Genomic DNA, 14,525 nt, shown 5'->3' with positions numbered 1-14,525 from the left:
TATGCTCCTTGATGGAGCCCTGTTGTTTGTGCATTGTTAATCGCCTAGAGAGAGATGCTGTTGTGTTGCCTATCTACTGAGATATTTGGGACTGACAGTCCCCAAGTGGGCATGTGAAGGCATAGACGACGTTGGTCTCTTTTAAGGCGTTCTGTTTGGTGTCTGGAGAGTTCTTCATGATTTGGTTGGCGGTCTTCTTGTTTATGTAGTAAATTGTTAATTGTATCTTCTGATTTGTGTTTGTGTGGGATAACGTTTCTATCAATAATATCTCTCAGAACACTTTTCTCCGTTTTATGAGCCGTGGAAAAGAAGTTCCTGTAAACCAATCTGAATGGAGTTACAAGTGTTGTGTTGGTTGACTCTTCAGAAGTTGCATGGCGTGTCACCTTTCTTTTAATGACGTCATCAACATAACTGTTAGAGAAGCCATTATGGACTAGGACCTGCCTTACTTTACACAGTAAGTTCGCGAATGTGTGTGTGTATATATATATATATTATATATATATATATATATATATATATATATATATATATATATATATATATATATATATATATATATATATATATATATATATATATAATATGGTCTGCACAACTGAGGTTCCCTTTGTGCTGGACACCCAGCTGTAGCCAAACTTCTCTTGATGATGTCATTGACTGCTTCATGTCTGGCAACCTTTCCTAGTGACTTACGACAGATGAGACCATGGCTGCCGTATTGGTCTGCCCGCGCATAGCCGCAAACACATCGGTGTTCTGTAGATATTGCGACCTGTTCTATTTCGACCTGTGAAGATATTGTTCTGTGCTTTGCCCTGTGGCAAGGCACAGGGCAATACTAATACTTATGGCCCGATGGTTCAGGTGGGTGCCTAAGTCGGAATTAGGGATAGCCAACAGGAAGTCCCCAGCATGGGGAGCTTGCACAGCGAGGAGGCATGCTTTGTCCTTTCCCAGAAGCTGCCTCCAGCAATGCTGCGGCAATGTTCTCCACTATGGGGTTATCCCATTTGGCCAGTTTGCAGTCGTTTGGAAAAGTTGGCCGAGTTTCTCATTGGCAGTTTAATATTTTTGTTATACATATAACATTCACTAGTGGTAATAATATTGGCAAATAATCATCAATAAGGATTCTTGTGAATAAATAAGTGACATGAAACTAAGCATTTAACTGGCTCAGATATTTGTTAAATACCAAAAATAGCCGAACGGATATTAGGGAGATTATTTATTTATCAAATCGGTTAAGAAGTAAAAAGATGTAATAAAGGAAAACTCAATGTAAGAATTCATAACAGAGAACCGTAGGGGATAGAGAAGAATGCTAATTGTTTGGAGGCTGATATCCAGGGCCAAGTTGATGGAATTCCACACATTCACAGATATATAGATAATATATATTTGTGTGTAGACACGATTAGGCCCAACATAGTGAGAGAGATCTTGACAACAACACGTGAAGAAGCAGACAAGCATATATATTAAAAGCTATTTTAACCTGCATTCGTTTTCCTCAGCAATTCCTGTACAACCTGTGGTACCTGACCTTCTCCATGCTGGGAAACGTCAACTACTTCTTCTTCGCTGCTCACCTGCTGGACGTGGCTGTGTCCATCCCCTCACTCAAGACCATCCTCCAGTCCGTCACACACAACGGCAAACAGGTCTCTCACCCATCCCTCACACTTGCACTAATTACAGCCTAAGATGCAACTATTTACAAATAATTTTAACATCAAAGTAGCTTATTGCCTGAAAGTAAATGTCAAACTTGTTCTAATATTCAGATTTGAAGAAAAGTGAGATATTCGTTAATAACTATATTGATATTTCTAGGATAATATTTGTTTCTATATCTGTCTTGAAGATACATTTAAAAAGTATAGGATTGGATCTCTTTCGCTTTGTGTACAGAAACCCATTTTTTGTTGTCTTTCAGTTGATCTTAACATGCATGCTGCTGACCATCATAGTATACTGCTACACTGTCATCGCCTTCAACTTCTTCAGGAAGTTCTATATCTCTGAGGAAGACGACGTGGTGGACCAGAAGTGTCACGACATGCTCACGGTCAGTAGCGAGCCTTAACTCACAAATATTTGTTTTTCACAGTTTTATTCACTTATTCACTGTATTCATTTCTTCAAAGAGCGCTGGTTTGTGAGATGCTAGCGCGGTCTAGCACTGAAGAACCAAGACGGTGGAGCGGAGGAAATGGACAATCTGAGATGCGTTTCAGGTGTTAGTAGGATATATATATATATATATATATATATATATATATATATATATATATATATATATATATATATATATATATATATATATGTCGTACCTAGTAGCCAGAACGCACTTCTCACCCTACTATGCAAGGCCCAATTTGCCTAATAAGCCAACTTTTCATGAATTAATGTTTTTTCGACTACCTAACCTACCTAACCTATCCTAACCTAACTTTTTAGGCTACCTAACCTAACCTATAAAGATAGGTTAGGTTAGGTTAGGTAGGGTTGGTTAGGTTCGGTCATATATCTACGTTAATTTTAACTCCAATAAAAAAAAATTGATCTCATACATAATGAAATGAGTAGCTTTATCATTTCATAAGAAAAAAATTAGAGAAAATATATTAATTCAGGAAAGCTTGGCTTATTAGGCAAATCGGGCCTTGCATAGTAGGCTGAGAAGTGCGTTCTGGCTACTAGGTACGACATATATATATATATATATATATATATATATATATATATATATATATATATATATATATATATATATATATATATATATGCAACAATGATCACAAAAACACTGATCCAAGTATGCAGAATAACCACATATGAGAAATAGAAAATGCTTAACGCGTTTTCGGCTAATTCGCCTTCATCAGAGCAAAGTAGAATCAACTCTACTTTGCTCTGATGAAGGCGAATTAGCCGAAAACGCGTTAAGCATTTTCTATTTTTCATATGTGGTTATTCTGCATATATATATATATATATATATATATATATATATATATATATATATATATATATATATATATATATATATATATATATATATATATATATATGTCGTACCTAGTAGCCAGAACTCACTTCTCAGCCTACTATGCAAGGCCCAATTTGCTTAATAAGCCAAGTTTTCATGAATTAATTGTTTTTCGACTACCTAACCTGCCTAACCTAACCTAACTTTTTCTGCTACCTAACCTAACCTAACCTATAAAGATAGGTTAGGTTAGGTAGGGTTGGTTAGGTTTGGTCATATATCTACGTTAATTTAAACTCCAATAAAAAAAAATTGACCTCATACATAATGAAATGGGTAGATTTATCATTTCATAAGAAAAAAATTAGAGAAAATGTATTAATTCAGGAAAACTTGGCTTATTAGGCAAATCGGGCCTTGCATAGTAGGCCGATAAGTGAGTTCTGGCTACTAGGTACGACATATATATATATATATATATATATATATATATATATATATATATATATATATATATATATATATATATATGAAAACTCACACCCCAGAAGTGACTCGAACCCATACTCCCAGAAGCAACGCAACTGGTATGTACAAGACGCCTTAATCCACTTGACCATCACGACCGGACATAATGAGGTGATAGCCGAGGCTATTTGAACCACCCCACCGCCGGCACTCGGATAGTTATCTTGGGCATAGCATTTTACCAAATCACCTCATTCTTAGGGGCACACGTGAGGAACACAAATGCGAACAAGCCAGAATGGTCCCCTGGACAATATGCAACTGAAAACTCACACCCCAGAAGTGACTCGAACCCATACTCCCAGAAGCAACGCAACTGGTATGTACAAGACGCCTTAATCCACTTGACCATCACGACCGGACATAATGAGGTGATAGCCGAGGCTATTTGAACCACCCCACCGCCGGCACTCGGATAGTTATCTTGGGCATAGCATTTTACCAAATCACCTCATTCTTAGGGGCACACGTGAGGAACACAAATGCGAACAAGCCAGAATGGTCCCCTGGACAATATGCAACTGAAAACTCACACCCCAGAAGTGACTCGAACCCATACTCCCAGAAGCAACGCAACTGGTATGTACAAGACGCCTTAATCCACTTGACCATCACGACCGGACATAATGAGGTGATAGCCGAGGCTATTTGAACCACCCCACCGCCGGCACTCGGATAGTTATCTTGGGCATAGCATTTTACCAAATCACCTCATTCTTAGGGGCACACGTGAGGAACACAAATGCGAACAAGCCAGAATGGTCCCCTGGACAATATGCAACTGAAAACTCACACCCCAGAAGTGACTCGAACCCATACTCCCAGAAGCAACGCAACTGGTATGTACAAGACGCCTTAATCCTAAGAATGAGGTGATTTGGTAAAATGCTATGCCCAAGATAACTATCCGAGTGCCGGCGGTGGGGTGGTTCAAATAGCCTCGGCTATCACCTCATTATGTCCGGTCGTGATGGTCAAGTGGATTAAGGCGTCTTGTACATACCAGTTGCGTTGCTTCTGGGAGTATGGGTTCGAGTCACTTCTGGGGTGTGAGTTTTCAGTTGCATATTGTCCAGGGGACCATTCTGGCTTGTTCGCATTTGTGTTCCTCACGTGTGCCCCTAAGAATGAGGTGATTTGGTAAAATGCTATGCCCAAGATAACTATCCGAGTGCCGGCGGTGGGGTGGTTCAAATAGCCTCGGCTATCACCTCATTATGTCCGGTCGTGATGGTCAAGTGGATTAAGGCGTCTTGTACATACCAGTTGCGTTGCTTCTGGGAGTATGGGTTCGAGTCACTTCTGGGGTGTGAGTTTTCAGTTGCATATTGTCCAGGGGACCATTCTGGCTTGTTCGCATTTGTGTTCCTCACGTGTGCCCCTAAGAATGAGGTGATTTGGTAAAATGCTATGCCCAAGATAACTATCCGAGTGCCGGCGGTGGGGTGGTTCAAATAGCCTCGGCTATCACCTCATTATGTCCGGTCGTGATGGTCAAGTGGATTAAGGCGTCTTGTACATACCAGTTGCGTTGCTTCTGGGAGTATGGGTTCGAGTCACTTCTGGGGTGTGAGTTTTCAGTTGCATATTGTCCAGGAGACCATTCTGGCTTGTTCGCATTTGTGTTCCTCACGTGTGCCCCTAAGAATGAGGTGATTTGGTAAAATGCTATGCCCAAGATAACTATCCGAGTGCCGGCGGTGGGGTGGTTCAAATAGCCTCGGCTATCACCTCATTATGTCCGGTCGTGATGGTCAAGTGGATTAAGGCGTCTTGTACATACCAGTTGCGTTGCTTCTGGGAGTATGGGTTCGAGTCACTTCTGGGGTGTGAGTTTTCAGTTGCATATTGTCCAGGGGACCATTCTGGCTTGTTCGCATTTGTGTTCCTCACGTGTGCCCCTAAGAATGAGGTGATTTGGTAAAATGCTATGCCCAAGATAACTATCCGAGTGCCGGCGGTGGGGTGGTTCAAATAGCCTCGGCTATCACCTCATTATGTCCGGTCGTGATGGTCAAGTGGATTAAGGCGTCTTGTACATACCAGTTGCGTTGCTTCTGGGAGTATGGGTTCGAGTCACTTCTGGGGTGTGAGTTTTCAGTTGCATATTGTCCAGGGGACCATTCTGGCTTGTTCGCATTTGTGTTCCTCACGTGTGCCCCTAAGAATGAGGTGATTTGGTAAAATGCTATGCCCAAGATAACTATCCGAGTGCCGGCGGTGGGGTGGTTCAAATAGCCTCGGCTATCACCTCATTATGTCCGGTCGTGATGGTCAAGTGGATTAAGGCGTCTTGTACATACCAGTTGCGTTGCTTCTGGGAGTATGGGTTCGAGTCACTTCTGGGGTGTGAGTTTTCAGTTGCATATTGTCCAGGGGACCATTCTGGCTTGTTCGCATTTGTGTTCCTCACGTGTGCCCCTAAGAATGAGGTGATTTGGTAAAATGCTATGCCCAAGATAACTATCCGAGTGCCGGCGGTGGGGTGGTTCAAATAGCCTCGGCTATCACCTCATTATGTCCGGTCGTGATGGTCAAGTGGATTAAGGCGTCTTGTACATACCAGTTGCGTTGCTTCTGGGAGTATGGGTTCGAGTCACTTCTGGGGTGTGAGTTTTCAGTTGCATATTGTCCAGGGGACCATTCTGGCTTGTTCGCATTTGTGTTCCTCACGTGTGCCCCTAAGAATGAGGTGATTTGGTAAAATGCTATGCCCAAGATAACTATCCGAGTGCCGGCGGTGGGGTGGTTCAAATAGCCTCGGCTATCACCTCATTATGTCCGGTCGTGATGGTCAAGTGGATTAAGGCGTCTTGTACATACCAGTTGCGTTGCTTCTGGGAGTATGGGTTCGAGTCACTTCTGGGGTGTGAGTTTTCAGTTGCATATTGTCCAGGGGACCATTCTGGCTTGTTCGCATATATATATATATATATATATATATATATATATATATATATATATATATATATATATATATATATATATATATATATATATATATATATATAACCGAACTTCGGTTGAAACCGAAGTTCTAGAACAAATTATTTGTTCATTTGATGCATCACGTTAGTGTGATCTGTGTGTGTGATGATGTAAGGGCGAAGAGGGAGAACGGCCTGTTGACATAGCTCGGGTGCAGGGGGGGGGTTGTGTAAAAGCCTGGTTTGTGCCTCGGAGAGGCTACGGGATCCAGTAAGTTCAGTAGAACTTCGGTTTCAACCCTTTTACTCTGTCGTAGCTCAGTCGATTAAGGCAGTGTCTGGGATGCTCCCGGACGCAGGTTGGAATCCTCGTCACGGCCCTTGTGGATTTGTTCATTTGATGCATCATGTTAGTGTGATCTCTGTGTGTGAATACTGTAAATATTTAACATACATTGGGGGAAATGAACAATTAACATCACATGTTAAATTCCCGTTTTCATGCAGACACCTGGATATACTATAATATGAATGCTTTTGTAATTACAAGTGGTTCTTGTAAAGTTTATGAACCTACTTAAAGTGAGTTATGTAGTATGCCAAAAACAGTGATGATATTTATGAGATGTAATATTATTGTAGCCCATCCTTAATTGCATATACTGTACTTATAAAGTAGAACATCTGTCAGTCAGTCTCTCTGCGGTTGGATGCCAGAGGCTTCGGGCTAGCCTCACCAAATTTTGCATGATGATTGCTCTAGGGTAAGTGTAGAACATCGCTGGTTGGGATTGGCATTATTCAAACAAGTTCTGAGTGTCATGATCTTGTAGTGAAATCCTTGTTATTACTGGCACTGTTTTGACCCTCTCTCAAAATCAAAACAAAAATAGCAACAATTATGTTTTTCTTAAAGTGTCGTAAAACATTACGCACTGATCTTGGGAAAAATAAGAAAACTAAGTCTACTTGTTATACTTTGTTGTTAACGTACTGAAAACGTTTTGATGACGTCACTCACAAAAATGTATATACCTCCATACACACTTCGCCTACAACAACTCCGGAACATGTCCAGGCTCTCACTGAGAGACACAAGGACCCAAACACACACACAGGCAGAGAAAGAAGTGAAACGAACAGACACAGAGACAGATTATAATGAAGCAGGTGGAATAAAGAGAAAGGCTTTGACAATGATTCATGAAGCTAAAATATTTGCTATAAATTCCCGACAACTAACAATAAACAATCACTTGTGTGTGTGGAAACCCCCTGGTGCTGGTGGCCCTAAGCCATGACCTACTTGGCCTATTAGGTAAGCCAGCTTTGGTTGAATTTTTTCGTAAGTATATAATAACTGGAGAAAGTGTAGATGCAAGTCACTTCTTATTTATACCAAGTCAGGCTCACTCATGCACACATCTAACCTGTGCTGGAAACAATAACTTACTCACACATCTATTACTTACGCTCAGCAATTTGCTTCATATATCCACAACGGAATTCTGTAACCAGTATATGCTCAGGTCACTGAAAACTGAGAAGGTCAGGTCACTATTGTTCATGATAATTGTATATTAATAAGTTCTTTGTGTACTACTAGAGTACTACTACTAGAGTACTACTACTAGAGTACTACTACTAGAGTACTACTACTAGAGTACTACTACTAGAGTACTACTACTAGAGTACTACTACTAGAGTACTACTACTTGGTGTTATTCCTGCAGGTGAAGGAGAGTGTGGGAGGTGAAGAGCAGACGCCCACGAGTTGGGTTATTACCAGAAAGGAAGTTATTAGACAGCTATATAATTTATTACTCATCAGGTCACCACGGCCAGACGAAATATTTGCCAGTGTGTTTAGGGATTGTGTTAAGAAGATCTTACTTAGCCTTTGTCTCTACTCGTACATTGTACAATAAATCAGTGAATCAAGCACATCATCAAAGTCGTGGAGAGTTGCCAATGTGGTGCTAAGGTTTAAGAAAGACCACAGATGCACTTAACTTATACTCTATTGTTCGAATTTTTTTTAATTTGTATTCATAAAATTTCATTCGCTTACACCTTGGAAAAATAGATTAATAAGGATTCATAACGTGGCTTTACTAAGCACTGCTTGTGTTTTAACAAATTAATTCACATTATTTTCCAGAATTTTTCGAGTAATTGACAAGATAAACGATGATGGCGTTTTTTCCTTGACTTTAACGAAGTGTCTTGATACTGTGTCTCACGAGAAAGTATTTTAAATGTTCAAGACACATGGCATTTAAGACGGTATTACTGTGTTGGGTTAGGGCTTGGTTATTGTCTGAGAGGGAGAGCAGCAGTGTAAGTGTTGGGTTAAGGCTTGGTTATTGACTGAGAGGGAGAGCAGCAGTGTAAGTGTTGGGTTAAGGCTTGGTTATTGACTGGGAGGGAGAGCAGCAGTGTAAGTGTTGGGTTAAGGCTTGGTTATTGTCTGAGAGGGAGTTGAGCAGCAGTGTAAGTGTTGGGTTAAGGCTTGGTTATTGACTGGGAGGGAGAGCAGCAGTGTAAGTGTTGGGTTAAGGCTTGGTTATTGTCTGAGAGGGAGTTGAGCAGCAGTGTAAGTGTTGGGTTAAGGCTTGGTTATTGACTGGGAGGGAGAGCAGCAGTGTAAGTGTTGGGTTAAGGCTTGGTTATTGTCTGAGAGGGAGTTGAGCAGCAGTGTAAGTGTTGGGTTAAGGCTTGGTTATTGACTGGGAGGGAGAGCAGTAGTGTAAGTGTTGGGTTAAGGCTTGGTTATTGACTGAGAGGAAGAGCAGCAGTGTAAGTGTTGGGTTAAGGCTTGGTTATTGTCTGAGAGGGAGTTGAGCAGCAGTGTAAGTGTTGGGTTAAGGCTTGGTTATTGACTGAGAGGGAGAGCAGCAGTGTAAGTGTTGGGTTAAGGCTTGGTTATTGACTGAGAGGAAGAGCAGCAGTGTAAGTGTTGGGTTAAGGCTTGGTTATTGTCTGAGAGGGAGTTGAGCAGCAGTGTAAGTGTTGGGTTAAGGCTTGGTTATTGACTGGGAGGGAGAGCAGCAGTGTAAGTGTTGGGTTAAGGCTTGGTTATTGACTGAGAGGAAGAGCAGCAGTGTAATTGTAACTTTGTTTGTACTTGCAGTGCTTCGTGTTCCACCTGTATAAAGGTGTTCGAGCCGGTGGCGGTATCGGCGACGAAATCGAATCCCCTGATGGCGACGACTACGAGCTCTACCGCATCATCTTCGATATCACCTTCTTCTTCTTCATCATTGTTATCCTGCTGGCTATTATTCAGGGCAAGTTCTCTTAACTTGACATTATTGCTTTCTATTTACCTCCAGTCTAAGTTGCTTCCTTTTTGTGCAAGTTTCAATGTTTGGATAAAATAATAGATTATCCCTTTGCTTTGCTTATCTCAGTTGCTAATGATCTTAATCAACTTGTTCTCTTTTTAACTTTTACTATCAAATAGTTACCTTTTGCTTGATGAATAAATCTTTTATATAAGCCATTTGAACAGAGAAGTAACAAAATTGTTATGTTTGGGAAAGCTGCTGTATTAGATATCGGCTCAATAATGTGCATTTAAGTAAACCTTCGTGTGAAAGGAATTTGTGAGGCGTGATTGGAAAGAACTTAAATCTCAACAATAATGTATTAAGAAGTATAATACTTGTATCAAGAAGTGTTGGATGGTTCATCATTCAAAATGTAACTATAAAAAGTGGAGATACAGAAAAAAGAACAATCAACATAGCTTTACCTGTTCTAAAATTACTTTTGACAGTCAATTGTGAATGTTTTTGCTAAATTTATTCTAAAAAAACGTCAAATCTCTTGCAACTATTGAAGCTGGTATAGAGATTTCTCAATACCAATTCAATAACCGAATTCCCAAGAATCATGTGGAACTTGCTCAAAAGCAGCAAACTTAACAAAAAATCATATACCGTCACAGATAATTCTTGCTTATGCATTCAAGATTGATCTCTGTTAAGAAAATGGCCTTCAAGTTGACAGCCCCTTGAATTCATGTAAGCTATACGAACTAAAGCAGGTGAACATCATAGTAGATGATCGTTAACAACCGTATGCTATTCCGTAAAATTAAGATCGTAATATTTGGTCTAAGTAGATTGATTAAATATAACAAATGTCGGAATGCATGAGGTATGAGAGCGGAACCAAGTGAGATACGACACCGCCGCCCTCCTAGGAGTAGTGAGGGACTATACCACGCTATCGTAACAGTCGTCCAAGAATTCGTTAGTAAGGAGAGACGCGTGCCACCAGGTGCTGCAGTGGTGGTAGCCATGACCACAGACGTGGTGGGGGAGGAGAGAGGAAGTACCTCTCTCTCAGTACCTGTATCTTCTACTGGTGGAGTAGGGAGATCTTCCAGAAGGACGTTCTCGACACACGGGGCTGATCCCCCGCCACACAGGTCTGATCCCCCGCCACACGGGTCTGATCCCCCGCCACACGGGTCTGATCCCCCGCCACACGGGTCTGATCCCCCACCACACAGGTCTGATCCCCCGCCACACGGGTTTGATCCCCCGCCACACGGGTCTGATCCCCCGCCACACGGGTCTGATCCCCCGCCACACGGGTCTGATCCCCCGCCACACGGGTCTGATCCCCCGCCACACGGGTCTGATCCCCCGCCACACAGGTCTGATCCCCCGCCACACGGGTCTGATCCCCCGCCACACGGGTCTGATCCCCCGCCACACGGGTCTGATCCCCCGCCACACGGGTCTGATCCCCCGCCACACGGGTCTGATCCCCCGCCACACAGGTCTGATCCCCCGCCACACGGGTCTGATCCCCCGCCACACGGGTCTGATCCCCCGCCACACGGGTCTGATCCCCCGCCACACGGGTCTGATCCCCCGCCACACGGGTCTGATCCCCCGCCACACGGGTCTGATCCCCCGCCACACGGGTCTGATCCCCCGCCACACGGGTCTGATCCCCCGCCACACGGGTCTGATCCCCGGCCACACGGGTCTGATCCCCCGCCACACGGGTCTGATCCCCCGCCACACAGGTCTGATCCCCCGCCACACGGGTCTGATCCCCCGCCACACGGGTCTGATCCCCCGCCACACGGGTCTGATCCCCCGCCACACGGGTCTGATCCCCCGCCACACGGGTCTGATCCCCCGCCACACGGGTCTGATCCCCCGCCACACGGGTCTGATCCCCCGCCACACGGGTCTGATCCCCCACCACACGGGTCTGATCCCCCGCCACACGAGTCTGATCCCCCCCACATGAGTCTGATCCCCCACCACACGGGTCTGATCCCCCACCACACGGGTCTGATCCCCCGCCACACGGGTCTGATCCCCCCCACATGAGTCTGATCCCCCACCACACGGGTCTGATCCCCCACCACACGGGTCTGATCCCCCGCCACACGGGTCTGATCCCCCGCCACACGGGTCTGATCCCCCCCACATGAGTCTGATCCCCCACCACACGGGTCTGATCCCCCACCACACGGGTCTGATCCCCCGCCACACAGGTCTGATCCCCCACCACACGAGTCTGATCCCCCCCACATGAGTCTGATCCCCTGCCACACAGGTCTGATCCCCCGCCACACGGGTCTGATCCCCCACCACACGGGTCTGATCCCCCACCACACGGGTCTGATCCCCCACCACACGGGTCTGATCCCCCACCACACGGGTCTGATCCCCCACCACAAGGGTCTGATCCCCCACCACAAGGGTCTGATCCCCCACCACAAGGGTCTGATCCCCCACCACACGGGTCTGATCGTCCACCACACGGGTCTGATCCCCCACCACACGGGTCTGATCCCCCACCACACGGGTCTGATCGTCCACCATACGGGTCTGATCCCCCACCACACGGGTCTGATCCCCCACCACACGGGTCTGATCCCCCACCACACGGGTCTGATCCCCCACCACACGGGTCTGATCCCCCACCACAAGGGTCTGATCCCCCACCACAAGGGTCTGATCCCCCACCACAAGGGTCTGATCCCCCACCACACGGGTCTGATCCCCCACCACACGGGTCTGATCGTCCACCATACGGGTCTGATCCCCCACCATATGGGTCTGATCCCCAGCCACACAGATTTGATCGTCAACCACATGGATCTGACCCTCAGCCACACGGGTCTGATCACCCGCCACACGGGTCTTAGTGGTTGATGAGGAATGGATAGACATAACAAATAATATTATACGTCTCTTCCCTGCGCCTTCATCCACCAAGGAGCTCAACAAGGGAGGCACAAGAATCCAAGGCGCCCAAGGGGTAACATGGAGAGTATATTCAGGTAACCAATAAAAAGTCGAACCCCCACTGAGCCTTCCGTTTTACTTCTGTCTCTCCACTGAAGAAATGTGTTTCCCGGCAGAGAATACACGAGTCTCCATGCGCAGTAAACACTAAGGCGGCAAAGTCACAGACAGTTTACGACGTGTTTCTTACCTAGCAGACACGAACAGTGCTCAAGCACCACCATCACGACGTGGTTCTTGCAATGGGAGGCAATGATTGGTTGAAATCTTCTTAAACATGTATAACTTATTAGTTTCGGAAAAGTATGTTAAATGTTTAACTATGTAGTTTGCATTGCTCGGACTACAAAGCCTAGTATTTTTATGTTGCCTAACAAGTATTTCATTTTAACACTTTCTGCTCCTCTACAGGTCTTATCATCGACGCCTTTGGTGAACTGAGAGACCAGCTGGAGTCGGTGAAGGAGAACCTGGAGAGCAACTGCTTCATCTGCGGTATAGGCAGCGACTACTTCGACGCTGTGCCGCATGGCTTCGATATGCACGTACTCAAGGAACATAATTTAGCTAACTACATGTGAGTCGAAATTCACTTTCTAGTTCTATTTACCCACATTATATATTATTTTTAATATGCAAATCTATTATACCAAAAAGGTGAATTAGTGAATGTTAAAAACAGATTCCTCGGCATACCTAATATATCAGTCCATCCTCTTAAAATGAGAGCACTTATAGCATCTATTTGGTAGAACGTACCAATGCGTACTGTTAAGCCCAAACCAAGTTAACGATTTGTACTATTAATTTGACAGAGTTAAAGACAAAAGTCTAAAAACCAAAGTTAAACTATCCTTGGCTTAAACAGCACATATTTACAATATTAAGCCTAAGACAGTTATTAGGTCTAGGATTCCATGGAAAGGTTCCGTTACGTTACGTTACGCTCCTTAGTTACATTTTCGATTATCTAGAATGCCATTTTGGCTAACTAATTAATACAAAACATAAACTTTTGGGTGGTCCAAGAGTACATATTGATGCATATAACCAGATGGTTGCTATAAGTCACACCATTATAGGAGGACGGGCTGTATATCTATGTGTATGACGTAGATTCCAAAATCAGAATGACATTGTAAACATGGTTTTCCCCTTTGCTGGCCACCCCTTCTTTGACTACCCCGAAGCATATGCACTGGTGCCTTAGGGCCAGTACTCTCTCCCCAGGTTATCTTGAGGTTATCTTGAGATGATTTCGGGGCTTTTAGTGTCCCCGCGGCCCGGTCCTCGACCAGGACTCCACCCCCAGGAAGCAGCCCGTGACAGCTGACTAACACCAAGGTACCTATTTTACTGCTAGGTAACAGGGGCATAGGGTGAAAGAAACTCTGCCCATTGTTTCTCGCCGGCGCCTGGGATCGAACCCAGGACCGCAGGATCACAAGTCCAGCGTGCTGTCCGCTCGGCCGACCGGCTCCCAGGTGTCCCGGACTTTCTCCTGGCCTACCTAAGACAAGGACCACAATTTTGCCTCCACACTTAAGGTGAAGGGGGGACGCCATGCACCGAGGGAAGACCCCTACTAAAAATTCTGAGACTAAAAAACTCAAAACACTCAGAGAAATGTTTGACAAGAACGAATAGCCAAAAAAACTAAGAACTATTCACAAGCTCCACAAATCACTGCTGCTTCCCCCTCCTGCCACCAGATGGCAGCACTAGTCAACCCGGGGACTGGCGCCGCTCAACCCATCCTTCTCCAGCTTGAGCAAAGACCTA

At 44.4% G+C, this 14,525-nt stretch overlaps 1 protein-coding gene across 1 annotated transcript in view; it reads left to right on the top strand.

Moving 5' to 3' along the window:
• RyR (Ryanodine receptor) overlaps window positions 1–14,525 on the top strand; it is a 374,701-nt gene that overhangs the window by 347,472 nt on the left and 12,704 nt on the right. Inside the window, exons 79-82 of the mRNA XM_069314342.1 lie at window positions 1,527–1,673; window positions 1,949–2,080; window positions 9,593–9,749; window positions 13,155–13,320. Coding sequence (XP_069170443.1) covers window positions 1,527–1,673; window positions 1,949–2,080; window positions 9,593–9,749; window positions 13,155–13,320 — 602 coding nt within the window. The remainder of the gene's footprint in view (window positions 1–1,526; window positions 1,674–1,948; window positions 2,081–9,592; window positions 9,750–13,154; window positions 13,321–14,525) is intronic.

This window comes from Procambarus clarkii, chromosome 78 (assembly GCF_040958095.1).
Source record: "Procambarus clarkii isolate CNS0578487 chromosome 78, FALCON_Pclarkii_2.0, whole genome shotgun sequence".
In the NCBI taxonomy this organism is placed as follows: Eukaryota; Metazoa; Arthropoda; class Malacostraca; order Decapoda; family Cambaridae; genus Procambarus; species Procambarus clarkii.
This window is presented reverse-complemented; position numbering and strand designations above follow the sequence as displayed.